Below are 22,505 nucleotides of genomic sequence, written 5' to 3'. Positions count from 1 at the left end.
GGCAAAATAAACGGCTTATTACGGTGCTTCGTGCTGCCTTTATCGATTATGACAATTAAATCTGGCTACAGGGTGAGGGTGCATGCTTCAAAAGAAAAAAACTTAAAGTTCTAAAGAGAAAGAAAGAATAAAGGAAGGAAACAGGAGCTGCTTTCCCACACCCCCCTTCGCACCGCAATTAAACACCTTTTTGCACGGCACCCAGGTGGACGTGGCAGATGCTGGCATATTTTATTTTGCATTTTTTTACTTTTTGGTGCACACACAGTAGTCATATTTAATTGTTATAGCCAATAATGCAGCTTGGGAACATTGTAGTATGCAGTTTATTTTACCACAGAACACACAAAAGCACAGGGTGGGGCAGCTGCTGATTGTTACACTACAGTATTGTTAAAACCAGTAATGCTATAATTGGGTTTGAATGTTTGTCCCCTCTGTTTTTGTGCAACCCTATTATAACTATTATCAGTTACAACAATGGGATTTTTATTAGCACATGAATATGTGCAAAGGTGGGTTGGACTGTATGCGTCCTATACCATAAAATCCCGCGCAAGTGCCCCCACCCGTGCAACTGCACCCCTGCCCCCCCCTCCCCTAACTCCACTGCTAATTTCAAGTTTCCACACCGTTCTGGGAAAGCCTCCCCTCTCCCCGCTCCAAGGACGGAGGGGGAGGGGGGGGAGGCTTTTCACACCTCATCTGGACAAAACTGGCCTGCCAAATCCAGTTCACCAAAAAAAGTGTCTGTGGCTTGTCTCTTTGCTTAAGGTGCGTCCCTCCCTGTTAGCAACACAGCAACTCGCAACGCGCCTTTTGGAGTTCGCGGACCAGGCGAGATCTGCCTGTCACACAGTACAGAGGATCTTCCAGCAGCACAGTGACATGGGCACTCAGCGACAGAGGAGTGGTTGCGGCTACGCTCACCACCACTGATCACTTTCCACCGATATCGTCACTAAGATTTGTCCGGCTCGCTTCAAATTTGTAGCAGAAGGCGCTTCAGAATGAACCGCCGATGCTCCCAAGCAGCAATGTTTTGCTACCGTTATTGCAAGAAAAGGGTGAAGCTGCAACAATTTCACACGAAGAAGAAAACATGCCGATATCTGCAGTGCTACCAGCTGCAATGCAAGCATGGCCAAGCCGCGGTTCACTGTCCGTCGGTAGCCATGCACTGCACTGCAGCTGAGCTCGACTTGTATTGAGTGATGAACAGCAATAACGAATATTTCACTTAATAACGTTCCTGTTCAATAAAATTTTAAATCAACGCCCATGCCATTTTTTTTTGGAGGGGGAGGGGGAAATTTCGTTGTCGCCATCTTGAATTTTGGTGCCGTTCCGGGATTGCACCCCCCTCCCCCACACACACTTTGCCAGTAATTATGACTTGCTTGAGGGGGGACGCTTGCTCGGAATTTTACAACAATTTAAATTAACACTCATCCCTTTGCGTCACAAGATATGATGTAATTATTACATGGAAGGGGTCACAGATCTGAACCTATTTACCACAGAGCAAGAGGACTGACATGTTTCTACGACCACCAGCCCCCCACACACTTGCGCTAACAGCCAAAAACACCACACATGACATACTAGTGGCACAAAGAAGCACAATAATAAGTGATTTGGTGCAACCCTTACATCAGCTAGTTTCAGGTGTAATACGAGTATATGAAGTGGTTATTCAGCAGAAATCATGGGACGCACAGAAAAGTGAAAACAACAGCACTGCAAAACACGCAGAGTAAAACATTTATGACCACGCTACAGTAATACCTCGTTAACTTGAAGTACTAAAAACTGGAAAAAATTCAGAGATAAGCGCATATTCAAGATAGGCAAAGTTGTGGAAGTTGCAGCAAAACTTCGAGTTCTTTCTAAAAAATTCACAACCACTGACCAGCTTTTCAACAAGAGCTTCTAAACTGCCCCTTCGTAAGGTTTCAAAGAAAGAAAAACATACCAGCGATATCAATCGGTTCCATCTTGTGGCACTGCCATATTATTCAGCACAGAAAAACTGTATAAGGCTGGTCTGCTTTGTGGTAGCACTTGGACCTAGAAAGGCATCCTCGAGCTGCTTCACAATTCACATGAGCCGATCGTTACCACCGCTGCACTCAACTTCATTTCACAGCAAGCGAAGCACGTTTTTTGTTTCAGCTGATGTCAGCACTTCTCGATGTCCTTCAATCGTCGTCAACCCCTTCGTCTGTAGCCATCCCAGCGATTTCGGCTTCAGTAAATCCATGCCGCATGCGTTGCTTAGAATATGATTAAAACGGAAATCAAATCTCTGACGGCGAATCAGATGTGCTCCATAAAGCGAACAAAATGAACAGCATCAAGTGTGCTATGCAAGCCTGCCTCCAACCCACGCTGCCACTACTCACGTCACTCCCATCACATGGCATGCCACATGGTTGCTTGACAAAGTTGTTATGCCGTTACGTTCAACTTGACATTCCGGGAAAACATTCACTTTGTGATAGGTGCGGCAGCCTCGTGTGAAGCATGTTAAATGTTCTGGCGGCAAAGTTTTGTTCCGCTCTCAAAAAGAGATTTCGAGATATTCACAATTTGGCCCAAAAATACTTCAGAGATAAAGGGCAATAAATACATGGCACGTATGGGAAATGGTTCGGTGCCGCGGAAAATTTCAGCTTAGCCTATTTTTCTAGATGTGCGAGTTCGAGTTAACGAGGTATTACTGTACTTGTGTGGCTTCCTCAACATTGCCTGCTTAGTACTAAACAAACTACAGCCCCACATGATGCTCCACTCCGTAAATGCCTTAGCAACTGAACAAGTCAAGCCCTAACGGACCTTCCTAACCTCGAACGGTCTCGTGATCTTCGCCTGGAGAAGCCGCCGCTTCCACGACCACCGTCACCCCTGGAGGACGCTGCGGCAGCCCTGCTTCCCGACGACGAGGCTCCACCGCCGACACCAGCTGTTGAAGGTCCGCCAGCTTTCGCATGGCCTTTCTTGGTGGCGCCATCATCGTCGTCGGACCCTTCATCCCCAAAGCTTGTGATGAAGGTGATCTCGCCCATGTTCTGGGGAGATCTAGATCGTGACCGGGAACTTGACTGGGCTCTGAGGAGACCAAAAGAAAAAAAAAGAATGTTTTTGGCAATTCAAAGTGACTCAGTAAAGTGGAAAGTATGCAGAAGCCTTCAAGACACTTGCAACGAAACCTTCACTTGACTATATTCGCAAATGTGAATGTCGTTGAGAACACTTTGGCAGAGCCCTTAAAGGGCTCTTCACCAGACCCCATAGCAAATTTTATAAGGTGGAAGTTGTTACGTGTTCTCAAGGAGTGTTCTGCCGCAAAAATTTTTCGAATCGGCTCATTAATAGCAGAGATAGAATTATTTCAGTGCCATTAACCCATGATTTCAGGAGGCGAGCTCCACTGCCAAATGAGGCACTCTCTCCACTTGCCCAGTCTAGCCTCGGCAAGCGAAATTCCTTCCCCGCATTCTCCCATACTGAACCTCGAGGATTGCTCGGCACATACGTCACAAGCCCCGCTTTCGTTTTTTTTTCCACTCGCTTTCTTGCAGCGCGGCGCATTTCCGCCAACAGCATCGTGCACGAGCTGTTGTGATTGTCTTGTTTCGCGCCGCACACGAGCACACCTGACTAGCGGTATAAGTCAGTGCTACATGAACACCGAGGCGGATACAAGCGGATCACAGAGCATGATCCCGCGGTGGAACACGGTAGAAAATGACATAGTTTCGGTGTCTGCGTGCGCGACTGCACGACATGGGAACAAGCAGATGAAGCAGAAGTACATTTTCTCTTGCTGCAGTGCAAAGTAAAACAAAAACATGCAGACATTCGGTTTGTGTGTTTTATTATTTGTCTAAGCTTTAATTTATCTATTCTAGCAGCATATTACAAAAATAACAGATGTTGGCTTGAATACTTCTTGAAGTCACGTGTCACCACGAGCAACGTCACAGCACAAACATGTGTACATAGGCGCATAAGCACATGTACGTCATCCTCTGGCTTGGAGCACGGTGGCCGCAAGGAGAAGGGAAAACAGCATTTGGTTTGAAATTTCAGACCTTTCTGTGGCGCAAAGCAACGTACTACTTTGTAGCCACGATCAGTATCATGCATTGTATGCTCTGCACTTGTCAGCTCAAAACGGCCAGACCTGGTGAGGGGCCCTTTAAAGGGCTGCTAAATCATTCTCAGCTAGAAATTTTGTTATATAGTGACAGCTGTGGACGTCTACAATGAACATAGAGCCAATAAGGCTTCAACTGGGAGCTAGTTGTTACATCACTCAGTAAAATGTGCACACATTCCTCTGTGTCCTTTTTATTGTCTTTTGTTTGATATACCAGCGTAGTAAATCAAACAACATACAGCGATGAAAATTTTCCTAAATGATGCCATAATAGCAAAGTTACTGGGGCTCAATGAACGACATTGTGGCCACGGCAGCTTATCATTTTCGCTACCTTTATCATGGGCACTTTTCCTCCTTGCCACATATATTTCTATATGCTCCGTCTTACCAAGTATGTGCCATACAGCAAAAACTACATCTCGCGTCAGCAGAGCAACACGAGACCAAAAGATTTGCTCCACCTCTGTCCACCCCCAATCGTCCTCCATGTAACATCAACTGACTGGAAGCTTCAAGGAATGAACAATGGCACACAATGGACAAGCACCCGTCTCTGTTCTCAGAACACACAGCCAGCTCTCAGCCCCTCGGCTCTCGTTCCTCATCGGTTGGCCAATCCATTGCTTTTACCCTGATGAATTCATGCACATGATCGTCACAGCATCTTGTACAGAATGCGTGTTTATTTAAAGCGCACTAAAAATGTCAGAGGTTGTTTGGGTGCCCTTTAGGCTTAGTACACACTTGTTTGTGCTGTAACGTTGACAAGTGAGCAATACCACTCACCTGAAGTTCTGCGTCCACGAGCACCGCCATTATCTGCGAGCACATTTTCTGCCCACCCTTTTCAGCAAGATGGGCAAGTTGAGTTTACAGAGCACAGCTGTGTGTGTGTAACATATTGGCACGGATGCAGTGTATTCAGGCACAGCTTCAGCGCCCATCTGATTGGCCAGCAGCGAACACCGGAATGAATCTCACAGTGATTAGCTGGACAGTGGAGCCTTACACTGAAGCATCCATTGGAGATGTAGATTTTGTCCGTCCTATCACCCCAGTGAGAGCGAGCCCTTTGGGCTGGTAATTGGGTAGTTTTTTCTAAATACCAGCATTTCTATAGCCCCCACAGTAGATGGTGCAAGAGCACCTGACAGTACGATGTGTAAGACAGATATGCGATTCTCCAAACCCCCCACACCAGCTAGTGCTTGTATAAAATGTGCATTTAAGCTCTTTGGTAAAGGTAGTACAAACTCTTCAGAGAGCTTTAAGCAGTTACGAAGTCTAACACTTTAGAGTCACCACTGTCCAACAAGATATTAACTTCTATTTGCCTATCTGATTACCAGTAATTTGCATTTCTGCATAAATCACTTGAAAAATATACAAGATTTTTGGGTGCTTAGAATGGGAGGTATTCAAGGAAACTAGAGGACTCAATCAATTAGCTGGCTATCGATGTGCTATTCAGTTTTATCCCTCATAATCACATTTCTCTGTCGGTAGTGAAAGTCCCTACCTGAACGGCTTGTACGTTGGGCTGGCTCTGGCTGCATAGCTGCAAGAAATGAAGGAGACACGTGTCAACAACAATTAATGCACATGCATCCGCGTGCATCGACAATTTTATGAGGGAATTTCTTTTTGTGCAGTGGATGCACAGGGCGGAAAAAAAAAAACTAAACCTTGAGAGAAAGGTGGCAAAAAAATTCCACACCGACCTTGGTGGGCTGGTGACCTTACGATTCTTGAGTTTCTTCTCCCGCAGAGCCCGCCTCTCCCGGCGCGACTTCCTCCCCTGCAACCATTGTGATTAAGAGTTAAATTCAATAGCAGCATGTCGCAACAGGCTACACCTACAACTGCCATGTAATGATGATGAGAGTGAAGCACTACAGTCCAATCTCAATATAACAAACACAGATATAGCAAATTATTGGATATAACAAAGAAAATCCAACATGTTTCTTGTTGATATCAGCATGTAATGAGTGCTTATAACAAATATCTGATATAACAAGGTATTGTGTCAGAAGTGACTGTTATAATATGGTTAGACTGTATTAAGTCTTGTCGGTACTGCATTCTTGCGACTAAAGCACTAACACACAGATGACAATGCAATAAAACAGGACACTGCTGTGAAATGTGGTGCTCCATTCCATTATTTAGTGATTCAAATGTTTGCGTTCTAGCCATAAGAAGGAACAGCCAACGTGTGGCAGCCAAAAGCCAGCCAGCATGAGATTGCGGCTTGATGAGAATGCTCGCTTATCATGCTTATCGGGCTGGCACAAGGGCGAGACCTAAATGCCGCGTCACTTGTGGGCATCTGCTGAACGTGTGACAATTGCACTCTTCCACAGCTGAGTTTCAGATATTGAAATGAATTTGTCCACAATTCATTACACTGCAGAAAGTAGCAGCATCGCCTTTTGGCTGCCTGGAAGCAGTTATGCTCGGATGACTGGCTTCAAATATTGCATTAGGATCAATCGTCTTAACTCTGTGCCTAACGTGCTGTTTAGGCGTAGTGCCAGTAACACCGCTGTGCATAAAGGCCGATGTGTCCAGTGCCGACACACATGAAAGTGACAGAGAATATTACTGGTGTCATTTTGAAAAGGCTCTACGTCAGGGTCTACGTGCAGCCAACAGGATTCTATTTTTGCGATTTTGCTTATCTCATAACACCACTCAACTTGAAATTTTTTTCCAGGTTTTTTTACAGCTTCAAGTTAATGGGCATTTACTGCACGCTCAACAGGACCAATCTAATTATTTTTAAAAAATTAGCTGCTTTCGGCCTTTCCAAAAACTCAAGCTAATAGAGCAGTCACACCGCTAGGCCGAACTGCCTAACGCCCTCAGGAGCACAATTTGTCCCATGAAAACTCCCCACGGTGCCTCACCGAGTACATGGCTTTCTCTTCTTCGAGCTCCCTAGCTTGCTTCAGTCTTTCCTGCTCCTCCTTGTCCAGGTGAAGGTACCTTCACAAAAACAACCGACAGCAAGACACTTGCAATAAAATGCAAACTCCAGCTAACATGGACAACAGAAAACTACAGAAGCTTCAGAGTACCACCTCCAGAGCAGCATTTTCAGAACACTTCATTGGCTGACCAAGAGCACACGTTGGGCTGAGGACCTCCACAGAGCAGCTAGCAGTACTCTAACAAAAAAAAATGTCAAATAACCAGAGACTCCATCATCATCAGCCACATGAAGTCAGCGGTAGGTTCAAAGCCCTCTCCAGCAATCACCAGTCAATCCCCAGTTCTGTGTCAGCAGACTCCACTCATGCCCACAATTCCCCTAATACACTTATCAGTTACTCCTTCAGCCATTCTCTAATGCACTTCCCTTCCCTTGGCACCTATTTTGATAATCAAACTGACCACTGGTTACCTGCCCTTACACATCACATGAACTACGTAACTGCTTTAGTTCACCTTGGTCTCAGCTGTAATATCAGCTACCTAACCTACCTAAGTGTACACAACAGGGGCACCCTGACCTAAGCTTGTTAAAGACCGAGTTTCAAATCAAATGTTCAAATTGCTGTCAAAAACTGCTGAGTCTCGAATAACAAAGTATTTCACCAGACGAGCACTCCAGAGAGGCATAAACAAAACAGTATAATACTACTGCCAACTACAGTGAAACCTTGTTAATTCGGATTTCAGGGGACCAAAAAAAAAATTTCCGAATGAACCATACGTCGAATTATCGAGGGTATCAAGAAAACAATAAACATATGCATATTACATCAACACACTTTATTAACTGAATGAATCAGCAAATCCTGTTTCTATTCTGCACAAAAGCAGTGTGAAAGCTGTAATTCTCATCTCACGACTGATAGTTGCTCGCAGCAGCGAAGGCCTCGCGACTTCCTTCAAAGCGCGGCCGTGCCGCGCTGTGAAGATGCTTTTGTGAAGATGCTTTTCAGTACTGCACGCACATCCCAATTCTTTTTCACCAGTGTCGCCAGGTCGCCGCGCATCGCTATGTAGATGGTGCTCTTCATTCTCGACAGCTTCGCACCGAGTAAAAATGAAACTAGTTTGCTGCAACCGTTGCAGACAAAACCGGAGCTGCTATCAACACGTCGTGGCAACCATGCAGTCATGAAGGCACGTGACCAACGAGGTGCTAGGCGCAGCAGTAAATGCAAGAATAAAGGCTTTAAAGGCGCTGCTGTCATTGGCATACGATTTCCACTGATGACTATGGCAATGCGAACTCCACCGCTTCGTTTCGGTAGACGCCAACGCTGTTTTTGCTCTTTTGCGTTACGCATTTGCGGCACTTCGCACTTGCCGAGCTTGCCGAGAGTTGTGCAATAACCAACGTGCGGCCAAATACGTTCAAATTAACGAGAGTTTCATTGCATTAATGCATACGCCTGCCGGGACGAGAGGACGAGTTCAGATTATCTGATTTTCCAAATTAATGAGGGTCCAATTAATGAGGTTATGCTGTAGTGCTGTCACATCAAGGCAACGAATGTGATTTTACCACCTAAAAAAGCAGCAGTGTCACTTACGAAATGAAATCCGTAGACTCCATGCCATAGGCGTGCGACTGGTCGTTCATCTCTCGTGCCTGCTCGATGGTAAGTTCGTTCACGTCAACAGTCACATCTGATGAAAGAAAAGAGAATAAACGATTGGCTAATTGCCCCAATTTAACATACCACAGCAACAGCTGAGTTATGCGTAACCACTGTAGTAGCATTTGAATAAGTTTGACCAGCTGCAACTTTATTATGTGCATCAAAGTCAAAACGAGCATTTTCACAGTTCGACCCCATCAAAATGTGGCTGCCAACACATTTGGCATTGAGCCAGCACCCTTGTGCTAAAAGCACAGCAAAATGCAATAGCTGCAGAAGGTCACGACACTTGAAATCAAATTGTGGGCTTAACATCATAAAATAACAAATACAATAAAAATATTCATGGCAGCAGCTGAATCATCGTAACTGCAGCTTCTGCCAACAGCGTTACTAGCTGATCAGCCTACCAAGCCTCTGTTCTTGTTTTAAAGGGGTCCTGAACCCCTCTCGGGCTTGGTTAAAAGACAGTCCATGGATAGCATATGCTGCTGTGAACATTTCAGCAGTCATGAACGTTTGCTGTGAACGTTTCAGCATGTTTTGCAGTCATGCGCGGCGCATGGAGTTCGCAAGTGGAGCGCGAGGTCACCTTTCTCTTAAATGCTCTCCTTTCAACAGAAGCCTGCTCCTCACTCTTTTCCGCACATTTATTGCAGATTCCCACATGCAGCTGCTATTAGCCAATAGCTGAGACGTCAATCAAGAAGAGTGTTTGGATCAGTGCACTTCTTCCTACTGTTACTGTGTATATCCATTGACAAAGTTTCATAAACAGGCTGAAGTAAGTGAAAATCTGCTTTCAAGTTTAGATAATACTTACTTCCAGAAGAAGCTGACTATCGTCTGCGCAAGTATGTACAAGAGTACTGGACAATGATGTAAGCAGCTGACATCTTATACAGAACTTTACCTAGCCTTATTGGGATACAGCCCAGCAGAGGTATAACAGACACACAAGTAGAACACGAACATGAATGCTAACATTTCCTCGCTTGTGTTCTAGTTATGTGTATATTATACCTCTGCAGGGCCGTACCCAAATAATGCTACTCTCACTAGCCCTAGTGCAAGCCTTCATCTAGCCAGATCACAAAAGGTAATTAGTAATCTCACCAAGATCAATGTCACTGAGGTCCTCTTTATCTTCTTCCTCTTCCGGCTCATCATTCTGATTGGATGACGTTGAGGGAGCAGGTGTGCTGTCCTCATACGTGTAGCCAATCGCTGCCTTCTTCTCAGCAAGCCTGGACAAACAGCGAGTTCATTCACTCATTACAACACACAAGTCTACAGGTGAGTGTGCCAGATTTGTAAGACTGAAAACTGGAACGTCAGTAAAAGTTACCATGGACCTGACTAAGTGGAGCAGCAGCAATAAAAAGCACTGAACAAAGACAGTTGGAATGTCACAAAGGTGTTCGTGCCACCAACACTGGTGACGCATCAGAGTTGGTCGTGACGTGACCAACTCTGATGCATCACGAAAGTGCTCATTTGCTAGAACTGTCACTGATGACACCCCCACTCTGACTTGTCACAAATGTCACTGGTGGCACATTAGTGTTGGTAATTACATGTCAAACCCTGATGTGTCAAAAAAGGTGTCTGTGCCATGAATGTCACTGGTGACACATCAGAGTCGGGAGTAAGACATGACCCACTCTGATGCGCCACAAAAGCGTTGATGTGTCACGAACGTCACTGGTGATGGATCAGTTTACCACAAGTCCTTGTGCCCTTTTTCTTTTTTACTATGCTGTACAAAAACCACCACATCCATCACTGTTCTCATCTGAATCTATAAGCTATAAAATGTTAAATGACATTCGAATAACAGCCATCAATAGCTAGAGCTACGCACTTTGCAAAATCAACATCTTGCATGCAGAAGCAAGCTTAACACTGTTTAAAACACTAACTTTATACAAAATCAAAGATACTTGTGATGATGACTTTCCCAGTATCGGCACTACAAAAACTGAGTCTCTTAAGGGAGACAATACTCTTAAAAAATCTTATATTATTCACGATTATACATTTACGAAACCTAATTTAATATCTGAATTCTAATGTATTTCTTTTATTCATTTTGATGTACAATGTGCCATTCTCAAGGTACTAAAAATTTGTGTTCTTGGTATGGAAGTGCCTTTCCTTTGAAAAATAAATGCATTAGAACACCACAACAATGTGGAATTTAGAGCGTGTGCAACAAAAATAAAAATGAGTTTCGTGTCATTTAGGACCAATGCCATCAGACAACTACAAAAACCCTCTTACGATTGCAATTTCTTTTTGGCAGTTCAGAAAAAGTAATCTATCTCAGGAACATTTCTGTCTTGCAAGTGTTAATCCTTTAAACAACGATTTACGGCATTAGTAGTACAACTAGAGATATCCTGATTTGAAACAGAGAAGTCATCACAATTAGTGAAATTGGCCCATCAAACATCACCAAAAATCCAAGTTTGATCCTGTAAAGATTTACGAACAAACAGTTCCTCAGCTCATACACACAAGCATCTCTAACTGAATTAGAATGCAGCCTTCGGCATTCAAACCCGTAACCTAGTCCCCCCAGCAGCGGGGTGCCACAGTCGTCACAGCCAACGCGGCGTTGCGCAAAGTCAACGAAACGAGACACACTTTTTTTTTTCCTCCTCCGTGGTGCCAACAGGCTTCCCGACAGGGCCATAGCGTTCCTCCAAGAAGATCTGATGCAAGAACTTGTCCTCTGACACTGCACAATCACACGACATGCAGAGAAGGGGGTCACGGTTTCACACGTAGAAGGCATGCGCGGCAGAAACTCAAGGAAACTGCTGCACCGGACGGTGGACCTCTTGTTAGAGGGACATTAAAAGAGGAAAAACAAGTCAAGCCTCATTAATAAATGACACTTTTACAATCCCCCAAAAAGTTGCTCGTACCACGAGAGGAGGCATCGCAGGCCAGACAAAGGTGCAAAAATGATAGACTGGCAAGGGCACCGTCTCAAAGTTCCTGCACCAGCTAGTGTTTGCTCTCGACTAGTTAATTTGTTCAGTAAACTAGTTTAGTTTATTTGTTCAGTAACTACTGAACTTGGCAAGTTTGGAAACTAAGTACACCACAATGGCTCAAATAAAAGCAAATACTTTGAAATCCGTAATGTCGCACTGACTAGTGCCGGAGTTTCGGCACAAAATTGGGATGAAAGTTTTGCCTTCAATTTATCGTCTAATAGTCAACCTCTTACTGAGGAACTACCGAGAATGAAGTACTAAAAAAATACTTCATCAATATGAACTGATTCAATGGTTGTTTTCGTGTTCCCTTTAAATCGGGCATCAGGCAGCATCGTTTTCCGCTCACTCTTGTCCCATCCTTTGATGTCACGGCTAGGTATTGATGAACAAACAGTACACCCTTTAGGGCGTAACCTTGTTATGCAATCAAAATTGTCTTCACCCCGCATGCACTTCTCTGAACACTCTATCTTTAGTACTTTCCTGTCAAGATACCATGTGCATCTGAGCATCTCACACCCTCCCACCAGAAAAGTAAGGGGCACACAACGCCAAAACAAGGAAATAGACCCTATTTACTTGATTTAAATGTGGCCTGACAATTATTAACCTACTCCTCTATCATTGTTCTAGCGCTCTCCCATCGTTAACGTTATGGATACAGACTTCACGGGATAATACTAAGCGCTCAAAGGTGACACTTTCGATGGAAAAGTACCAAGCACAGAAAGTAATATAAAATGCACACCTAGACTGACTGCCGATATTGTTACTTTGGGAAGATTACTCCCAAAAATAAGTACAAATTTTAAAGAGTCGGCAATCATGCATTTCTAGACACCACAGATGGGGCTCGCCCACTACCATCTTCGGTGTCCTGTCATATTATACAGCTTAAATTTACATCACACCCAAGTCCAACACAACTCAGGAGCAAGATACATAACTGGTGGCTTACCTCCAAGGAAATCATTCTGAACAAGCGTGCGATAACGCTCATAGTTGATCTGCCTCTCTTCTTCCTTTTGCTCTTCAGTCAGCCTGTTTCGAAGATCGGTACACCAATGTGAATGTCCCAAATGGAAACAACTGTGACAGTTACTCTTGATACAGTCAAGTTTTGTAATAATGTCCCACCTGACATGAAAACACCTTCGTTATATCCAATTTCATTAGAAGTATGTACACCCCGATAGCAACTAAAAAAATATGCAATCAGGTTTACGCAAAGGAAGTTGCGCATTGGGCATCTCTGCATCAGACATGCAAAAGCACAACGCTTACAACGAGCCAGAAAAGGGCCTGCTGTTGTTAATTGATGGCCGGTGGGCAGTTTGCCATGTGGCACATGAACAGCTCAAAATTACACATGTGCCTTGCATTGTAGTAAATACGCAACTCTGCGACCTATGTGATTGCAGGAGATCAGCACGATGGCTTGCCAGCTGTGGGTCAAACCAAGCCACGTGCCAAAACACATATGGACTTCCAGATTGTGCAGTTCCAAGTTGACCTTCCTGAATATTTCGACATTTTGCTATCACAATGCCGAGTGATCAATTATTCACTTTAGTATAACTAAGATCGTACTAGGTTCACTATAGCAATGGAATAATCATTGAAAGCTTTGGCCAGCCAAATTTTAGTTTTACTTCATTATATCCCATAATTCATTATATCCATATTCCTGCCACAAGATTACACTGTACTTCATCAAATCTAACATTTCGTTATATCCACATTTGGAGTGTCAAGAATTGACTTTAGTCTGCTACATTCAATCGTTCGTTATATCCGAGGCTTGGCTAGTTACAAGCTTTGCCTCAGTAAGCCTTCACTCAAGTCACATAGTTATACATAACTGCCACCATGAAAAAGCAAAGGTGCAGGCTTACTCTGGACCATCATCAGAGTGCTTGAACTCGGGTATTGTGTCCAGGTGGGCTCGGACATCAAATCGGTCGATCATCACGTCCCGATTTCCCTGCCATGGCATCCTGCAGTCACACAAATATTCATTAACAACTAGTGGCTGCAGCGGGAACGAGCAAAAAGAAGCCACCGCTTGCTTCATGTCAACATCAGTGGTGGTCGAAGTCAAAGGAATCAGCCCGCCAACAAACATGCAGATTAGACGGACACATTCTTTCAGCTTTTGCATTAATTTTCAACAGACTCACTATTGCCACTTGAAGGGTTATCAAATGCCAAAAGCTCACACAGTAACATATTGACATTGGAACGGTGATTAGATTTTGGTGTGCGTGGTAGCATGCGCCTAGGTTCAAAGTAGCAATGTTACAATAATAGAAAACCAAAGTAAGATGGATAAAAAGAAAAGAAAAATAAACGGAAAACATTGCCCCTGCTTTGATTTACGTCTGCCCTTTCTACATGCACGCCTTTCCCACTGTTCCTGTGCCAGTATCGTACAACCAACCAGCTGATATTCCTATGTTATTAGGTGCCTACGTGGCTGCTTGAAAATCTGCATTAACAAGCGCGACAATGAAAGATCATGCCTGCCACTATCCAATAAAAGGGTCGGCATGGGGCACATGGTTCTTTGATGACTTACATAGTGACTGGGCTGTCAGCAGCTTGTGCAATTGCCAGGTCAATGTGGATCTTGCAACGCCGCCCATGAAGCTGAAGGAATTGGGCCGGGTCTTGCTTCTGCAAGAGCATTCAGGATAGTCCTGGATCATATTTTTATGTACAAAAGCACAAGGCAGCATACCCATTCCTCAGTGTACTCACTCATACTTACTCACATTCATTTCACTTTTAGTATATAGGTACGTGTGTACCAGTATGACTGCATGAGTATCGGTAAGTGTGAGTGGATGTAGGTCATTCATTTCAGAGTTAGTATATATGTATGTGTGCATGAATGTGTGTGCGAGTATGACTGCGTGAGTATCGGTAAGTGTGAGTGGATGTAAGTGTGAGCATGAGTGCTTCTAAGTGCGTTTCCTGAAAGAAATATTGGCGAGTGAATGTGTATGATTATCCACTGATTCTGCCAACTGGCATAGGAAACAATTGCCCATGTACCTATTCTATGAAACACACTGTGTACTTCAATGCAAAGCTTTTGGCAAAATGGACTAATATGGCCCTGTTCATCTCCGCCAGTCAAGATCAACTACACATAGTGCTCAAAAATTGAAACACAGAACAGTTCCGAAACTACTTCAATGCATTGTTTCACTTCCAAGTTCGCCTGCATTTGTTCCTAAACTACTTCAATGTGTTCTTTCACTTCAAAGTTCGCCTGCACTTGTAATTACGGCTTAATTCAGACTCGAAAATGTACACTTCGGACTACTTCATGCTTAGAAATCAGCCACAGGGCAATTACAAAGCATTGCAATTCCATGTAACTATGCGTAAAAGACATTCATCGCTGTTCACATCTCAATTTTTGAGCACTGTATACATGAGCCTTGTCAATGTACTATCCATGTACCAACCACCATGCTTACAGCTCCCATAGACTAACACCAGTGTTCCCTCTCAACAATATTCTTAAATTATGATGACAGCAATTTGGTAAACACTCAAAAGGGGTGAGCACAAGCACCAAAACCAATGCCATGGCCTTCTTTTACATCTTTTACTGAGGGACATATTTGTCCCTACAAAATAAATATAGGCAGTGGCACTCACAATTCGCTCATAAAACTCCTTCCGGCGCTCGGCCCGCTTCTTGAGGTCGACAAGCATGCCCCGTATCTTGCGCTCCTGCTTCCTTGCCTCATGCCACATATTGTCGCGCGACGAGCGAGACGGGAAGAACATGTCCTTCGTCGACGTCGTTTCACAGTGGCCCTGCTGCGACGGAAGCCGCCGGACGGTGCACACACATCGAAGACAAAAAGAGGGGACACCACGCCTGCGTAAAGAAGACACAGCAAGAAAATTACTGGGGATCCAAAGCACTTGTTTGATTCAATGTACAGCGAAGCTTTCTCAAACCGTTCCAATTCAATGCTGTGCAAAGAGCAAGTGCACTTTACAACTTGCATAAGCATTTACCAGTGCCATAGCTGTGTGGGAGACATGCCCACCCTTCAACATCGACTCGGCGAGACACCGACGCCAAACCCGGAGCAAGAGGCAACGTGGCCAAATCCACATGCTACAGCTTAGTGACTGTATTGTGTGATAACCTCATCACACTTATCAGGACTGCACAGCTTTTAGGATCAGCTTGCGCCAGAAACCACATTAGAACTCTTGCAAGGACACGCATGGACTGTGCTGCGATCGGCCTCCAAAGCCACCATGTTTGATTGCACTGCCTCCGGGACCCGCCCAGTTTCAATTGCACCATGTTCAGAATTGGTCCAGTTTACTCAGTGGAAAACAAAAACTGACCAGCCATGCCGAACTACGGGGAGTTGGGTAAAAAAAGCTCCGCTCTAAAAAAAGAGATCAAGACAGCTCGTTCAGTGCCCACAAACTTGCACAGTGACAGCTGAACACATGGTTAACATGTCCTCCTAGGACCTTGTGCCTATCCTTGTGGGCGTTGGCTTTTATCCTGCTCAAAACAACCTGAAGTGCGTGGAGTGCCTCTCCATGACCACTGCAGGAGCTAATGCAGTGCTGCAAAACGACTTAAGAGGTGGTGCGTGTGCTTGGAATGCCTGACTAGTTTTAGATGGCTTCACTTTACCAGAAAATGATTAAAGGAGTACCGACATATTTTGCGAGTTGCAGAAACCCAACCAGACACTTCTCACACGTGAAAGTACTTAATTAATAATTTAGTCCTTGGCTTCGTATTCACACTTCGCATGTATGAAGGTTGGGAAACACAAGGTGCATTAATGTAATAGCCAAGGGTTTTATGAATCATAGAGCAAGGAAAGGTCACAGACGAAGAAAACCTGCACTGGCCAATTCAAAATTTCATACGGGTGGCTTGATCATAAAATGAAACAGCAACAGCGATTATATATGCACTTGACATAACATCTTTGAGTAGATATCAGAGCAAGGTACATGTATAGTATATATTACTAGAGGTATATTATTAGATATATTAATTTGACACTAAAGCTGTTGTCAAAGTGTCAGACCCAACATCATGTGACAGTACTGCGACGTCATGACACTGAACAAAATTTGCTGATGTCATGTATGAAAAAGGCTAGCTATTGATGGTGTCGCTAATTAAAAAAATAGTACTGCATGCATTTTTGCCGGCTGTGCTCGTGTGTGGCAGCCACAGCAATCACTAGAATGGAACAAGTCAGTGTATCGAAATGTTGATGCATCTGCCACTTGGGCACCTTTACCGAAACCAATTTGTAGAAACAAGTATTATCGGAAATTATTTATGAAGCTTTTGCCCTTGCAATTGTTTTTCTTGGTGTCTAGACGGCTTGAACTGTGCCTTAAAGAGGGCCCGCGATGCTTTTTTTTCAAGCCACCACATTTGTTCTAGATCCATTTTCTCAGCATGTGAAAGTATAAAGAGCAAAAGGAAACATGATAATTAACACACACAAACCCAAGTTATCGGTCAGCAAAAATTCCAAAATACATACAAAGTGAGGTTTACTCTCAAGTTTTCGCAGCTCTAGATGCCATATTTCCCTTTCCCATGACATCATATGGTGACACCAATGGCACCAGGACATTAGCGGAAATTAGCGTGCCACGGTTGCCAAGCATGCTTAGGCAGCCCGGGGTCTGATCTCAAAGGCCATGGAGTCACTTTTATGGTTACAACAGCTTCTGCAAGGCAGTCATTGGCACATCAAAGTGCTCGGAACATTGATGCATAGTTCTCATGATTGCAACACCTCACCCGCGGCTGTGCGATAGTTAAAACAGTTTTAAAGCATAGTGTTGTAGTTCTTTTTCCGCAGTACTCGCAATATCATCCTAATGCAAATTGCACATTACATTTTTAACCAATGATCATTGCATCGCTCTTTCAGGTCATGTCCCATCTACAAAGAAGACAAAATCGCTGTTCAAGCTTCTTCTGGCATGTTGCTGGGCCTTTTAATGCAAGGAAATGCCAAGTCAAAAAGTTATATTCCTATACTTACTTATGGCGCTATGTAGCCAATTGTGCATGTCAGGAGGGCACAAAAAGCAGATTTTTCTAAGATATGTAATTTTATATTGAAAATTAAATACGTTTGGCGAGTGAAACCATGTGGCCTAGCCATTCCAAGTTTAGCACAAATGGCTAGTGGAGTTTTTAGACGTACAAAGGTTTATCAAATCACAGGTTACAGTACAAAGAGCCTGCTCACACAAATATGTACGAGGGTTGATCCAGAAATAAGGTTCCCGAAGAGCTCCAGCCACACGGTAAGGTGCGAGGTGAAATCCGGCGACACTGATGCATGCGGCTGTTCCCCAACTCTCGATTCCACCCAGCCGCGCTTCGCTGCGCTGCTCATTCTTGGCTCAGCAGGCGTCCGATATGGAGGTTCCCATTGGTGATCTCACCATATGCGAGATTCGTTCCATAATTGGCTTTTTGCACGCCAAAGGGACTCCCCACCCGTGGATATTCATCATCAGTTGACAGAGGTGTATGGTGACAAGTGCATGTCCATTCAACACATCCAAAAGTGGTGCAGGAAGTTTAGTGCAGGTCAGAAGGAAGTCCACGATGAAGAATAGAGTGGAAGACCGTCAGTTTCTGAAGTAATTATCAAGATGGTCCAATGCGAAGTGCTTTAACACAGGAGGACCACCGTCGATGAACTTGTTGCTCAGATTCCTGGGAGTTCTTACGGTACAGTGGAAAGAGCTTCGACTGAAAAATTGGGGTATCACAAATGTTGTGCTTGATGGGTGCCGCAGCTATTGACACAAGACCACAAGGAGAAACGCCTTGACTGTGCTTGCCAGTTTCTTCAAAAGTGTCAAGAAGATAAGGAAGGATTGTTGGACTCCAATGTTACGGGAGACGAAATGTCGGTGTTTCATCTCACTCCCGAAATGTAACAAAAATCCAAACAGTGGCGTCATCCAGAGTCACCAGTCGCAAAGAAGTTCAAGCTAACTCCTTCTGCTGGCAAAGTCATGGCCAGTGTTTTTTGGGATCGTAAGGGGATACTGCTAACCGATTTCATGGAATGTGGGACAACAATCAACTCGGACAGTTATTGTGCAACACTAAGAAAACTCAGACGAGCTATCCAGAACCACTGGCGAAAACAACTGGCAGCAGGTGCAACGCTGCTTCATGACGACACCCGACTTTGTGTTTCCTGTCAAACCCAGGAACCTTTGACAAAATTTGGATGGACTGTCATGCCCCACCCAACGTACAGTCCAGACCTCACGCCTAGTGATTATCCCTTGTTCCCCAAGTTTAAGGAACATTTGAGTCGCCAACGCTTCCGAAGGGACAATGAAGTCAAAGAAGAGGTGAAACGCTTCCTCAACAGGTTGGCGGTGGAGTTCTACGACATTGGAATACAGAAATTGGAGCACCGTCTACGAAAATGCGTAGAAAACAATGGCGAGTATGTAGAAAACTAGAGCAGTTTCATCTTTCCAATGATGTACATTTCTATGAGAATAAACAATGTTGTTTATTTCTAAAACCGATGGGAACCTTATTTCTGGATCAACCCTCATAAATCTATCTTGCACAATAGTCACCTCTTTAAGGCTATAATAATCACAAAGTGAATGAACTTGTGCAATTCCAAGAGGATCATTGGGTATATTGTAGATTAGTCCCATCGTTAAGGCTATGCAACAGTAAAATGCGTGCACTCGTACAATTCAAAAGCTCCACTGTCGGCACTTTGCCTTTGCCCAAAGACTAATGGGCCATACACATGGTTCGCAAGGACCTGGGAGAACTACTGCACTAGATAGAAGTTACAAGGCAGAAAATAAACCTGCACTTTACCCATGTCCATTATAATACCCTGGATGAGAAGTCATGACTGAAACAGGCCAACTAAACTATGAACACGAAGAGTGCAGTAATGCCACTGAAGCTAACACTGCTTGCACTGATTATGTCCTAATCATAAAGACTTGAGCAGAATGTTAACCTCCCAGCAGACAAAGGTCCATCAGAATTTGTTACCTTTTTCCACTGTAGCATATACTAAATGAGTGCTGACATGACATGGTTTCACAAGCCCTTGAAACCCTATAAAAGAACACCAACAGGAGTAAGAGTCCTAAACAATTTATGTTATTGTTTACACAAAGAAGTTTCAGCACTCAGAGGTTGACATGTGATGACATCATAATATGACACTGCTGTCTTGCTCCACCCATTCCTGTTATCATTGTGGCTGCCACATGCAAGCACAGTCAAAAGACGCTCACACAGCCCTCTTGTCTGTGTTTGGATAAGCGATGTCATCACATATCGCCTTGTTGCTACAAGACTTCAGCAGGTGCTTACGACTTCAGTACTTTTGCTGTCATTACATTACAATAAGGCCCATGATGACAGGACGGTATTTCAAAACCAAGTTTAGTTAAATTAAGTGAGCTTACATTTCCCAACCTTCACACTTTGTAGGCACCAGCCTTTTACATGCAACAAGCATGTGCTAGTTTCTACAAGTACAAAAATACATGGTAGTACACATTTCACTGTGTAGTTTCTGCACATGTGAATTTAGGCATTATCACCCAAGATGCTCGTACGTCATGATACAATGTTTCTTCGTATAATATTTTTGCGTCACTTGCTTTTCACTACACAGGATTTCTGTGCATATCAAGCATTTTGTGTCGTCAGTGGGCGGACGCCGTGCTATGTTTGAATTTTGTCTGCTTTCATTTCCCTTCCCCTTATTATTCCTACATTTCAATTAAAGTTAAGAATTAATTTACCCTATGCTTTCTCCGGCTTCACTTCCTCCCATTCCATATCAATGTGAATAACAAAAAATCAGGTCCATTGAATATCCTCATCCATCTCATACTATGAATATGAATTTTTCACACTGTGTCACAGTACAATAAGTGGCTTTTAGTGCAGAAACCCTTCCTCTATAGGGGAAATACGACTTCTTCAAGTATAGTGTCCACAAGTGGCACACACTTCCCCAAATGCCAGTCTGGTATAGAATTACGCGTGTGAGATGTTATCAAGCATGGAGAAACAAGCATCGCCAACAAGCTCTGGCATGCCAAAAGCACAGTGAACTGCCAAAGGTAATAAAAATTATAACTGCAAATAGCTGACCGTGCTCGACCGGGTTCAAATTTATCGCGATTGGCTCATTTGCGTAAGCTATGGACGGGGGGGGCAATCGAGATCGAGAAATTCGATCCCGATTGGGCTTGGGGCCAGCTATTACATGTCACAGCGCGCACTTACGATCCTGATCGAGACCGATCTTATTTTTCGGTCGCGATTGGCTCGATCGCGATCGAGAATCGCGGTGTCACCGTTATTACGCAGTGCTGGAAACTGTTAGAAAGGTCAATGCGCAATAATGAGACGTGAGCGAAAAACGCTGAAGCTCTGTTAAACCTTGGCAATGCTACATTTAAATCAGCCTTTAGAACATTAGGAAATTTTGAAAGCGTGATGCAAAAGAAGAAATGTGTTGTACGCAGCGGAAGACGACGACAACATGCTCGCATATGTCAGCATTATCTTATCGTCTTCATATTTTCCCTTTCACCTATACGTACACAATGTCGTTCAGCGTTTTAACGAAACGATACGCAAGTTCGTGGTTTTCCACGGAAAATAAGCAAACAACGCGCTTCTGACGCAGGAGCAACCCAATCTGTTTTCCGACAACAATCGTTCGAATACTCAATGATTTGGCAGAGCGTAACGAAGACCAATGCGAAGACACGCATCACTCCTGCATGTCAACCTGGCGTTCCGAGTGTCCACAGAAGTGCTTTCAGAACAGAACGCTTGAAGATGCGGTTACAGACTGACAATAAAGCACGTGCTAAGTCTAATTCGCACGGGTACGTCCACTGCCGATAACGGTAGTCGCTCACAAATTAACTTGAGGCAAAGCGCAAGAATGGCACGCAGGACAACAGAAGGGAACGAAAACATGAGCGCGCCTTCGTTCCCTTCTGTTGTCCTACGTGCCTTTTTTTTGCGCTTTGCCTCAAGTTATGCAGTACAATCTAGCCCACCAGTCTGTTCTCTTGAAATTAATTTCGCTACGTCGTAGTAGTTTCCACATCCCGCTGACAGGGGGGACAACTACAGCGCGAACAGCACAGACAATCTTAACGGTACCCGATTTGTTCCTAAGCCTTACGATAGCAGTTTAGCAGGCGGCATCTCCGGCTTCGCCGCTAACGCATATTCCAAACATTAATGCTCAAAGGTGTCGTGCTCTCACCTGGGTCACTTTAACGAGCGGCTTCGGTGAACAGTGGGAACGCATAAACGATCATCGCGCTCTCAGAATAATTATTAACTTATGGAATGAACATGCCATGCGTAAGCCCGGCCACCCGGTTGTCTGCGAACCGCACTGGAACGGTAGAGCATAAAATTAGGGGTGAGTGTCACAGCACGTATGCATTCTAGGCAATTCTAAGCACAAATTGATATCAATATTTAAAATTTAACAGTTGCTGCGCCGTTTGTAATAAAACAGCAACAACAAAATGCGGTAAAAGTTACAACAAAATGATCAAAAACATTTATATTTATTAACAAAAGATGGCGCGCGCATTTGTTTGCGGTCTATAAATCTTTTCGTA

General features: G+C 44.1%; 1 protein-coding gene across 4 annotated transcripts in view; it reads right to left on the bottom strand.

Annotated features, from left to right (window-relative positions):
• The window catches only part of LOC135914402 (CLK4-associating serine/arginine rich protein), a 56,627-nt gene extending 34,348 nt beyond the window's left edge, over nt 1-22,279 (bottom strand). For 3 of the 4 annotated variants that reach the window (XR_010568302.2, XR_010568303.2, XM_065447238.2), the window contains exons 1-12: nt 22,139-22,279; nt 15,471-15,696; nt 14,377-14,474; nt 13,694-13,795; nt 12,757-12,839; nt 11,437-11,530; nt 9,904-10,034; nt 8,719-8,815; nt 7,081-7,159; nt 5,890-5,966; nt 5,688-5,726; nt 2,839-3,111 (exon numbers count right to left, since the gene is read on the bottom strand). Coding sequence is in view for 2 of the 4 variants with exons in the window: in XM_065447238.2 (XP_065303310.2) it covers nt 2,839-3,111; nt 5,688-5,726; nt 5,890-5,966; nt 7,081-7,159; nt 8,719-8,815; nt 9,904-10,034; nt 11,437-11,530; nt 12,757-12,839; nt 13,694-13,795; nt 14,377-14,474; nt 15,471-15,602 (1,205 nt within the window). In the remaining 2 variants the exon portion in view is untranslated. The remainder of the gene's footprint in view (nt 1-2,838; nt 3,112-5,687; nt 5,727-5,889; nt 5,967-7,080; nt 7,160-8,718; nt 8,816-9,903; nt 10,035-11,436; nt 11,531-12,756; nt 12,840-13,693; nt 13,796-14,376; nt 14,475-15,470; nt 15,697-22,138) is intronic. The other variant, XM_065447239.2, reaches the window with a different exon arrangement.
• Nucleotides 22,280-22,505: the final 226 nt, after the last annotated feature.

This window comes from Dermacentor albipictus, chromosome 7 (assembly GCF_038994185.2).
Source record: "Dermacentor albipictus isolate Rhodes 1998 colony chromosome 7, USDA_Dalb.pri_finalv2, whole genome shotgun sequence".
Taxonomy (NCBI): Eukaryota; Metazoa; Arthropoda; class Arachnida; order Ixodida; family Ixodidae; genus Dermacentor; species Dermacentor albipictus.
The sequence above is the reverse complement of the archived record's forward strand: the minus strand, read 5'-3'. Positions and strand labels throughout refer to the sequence as shown.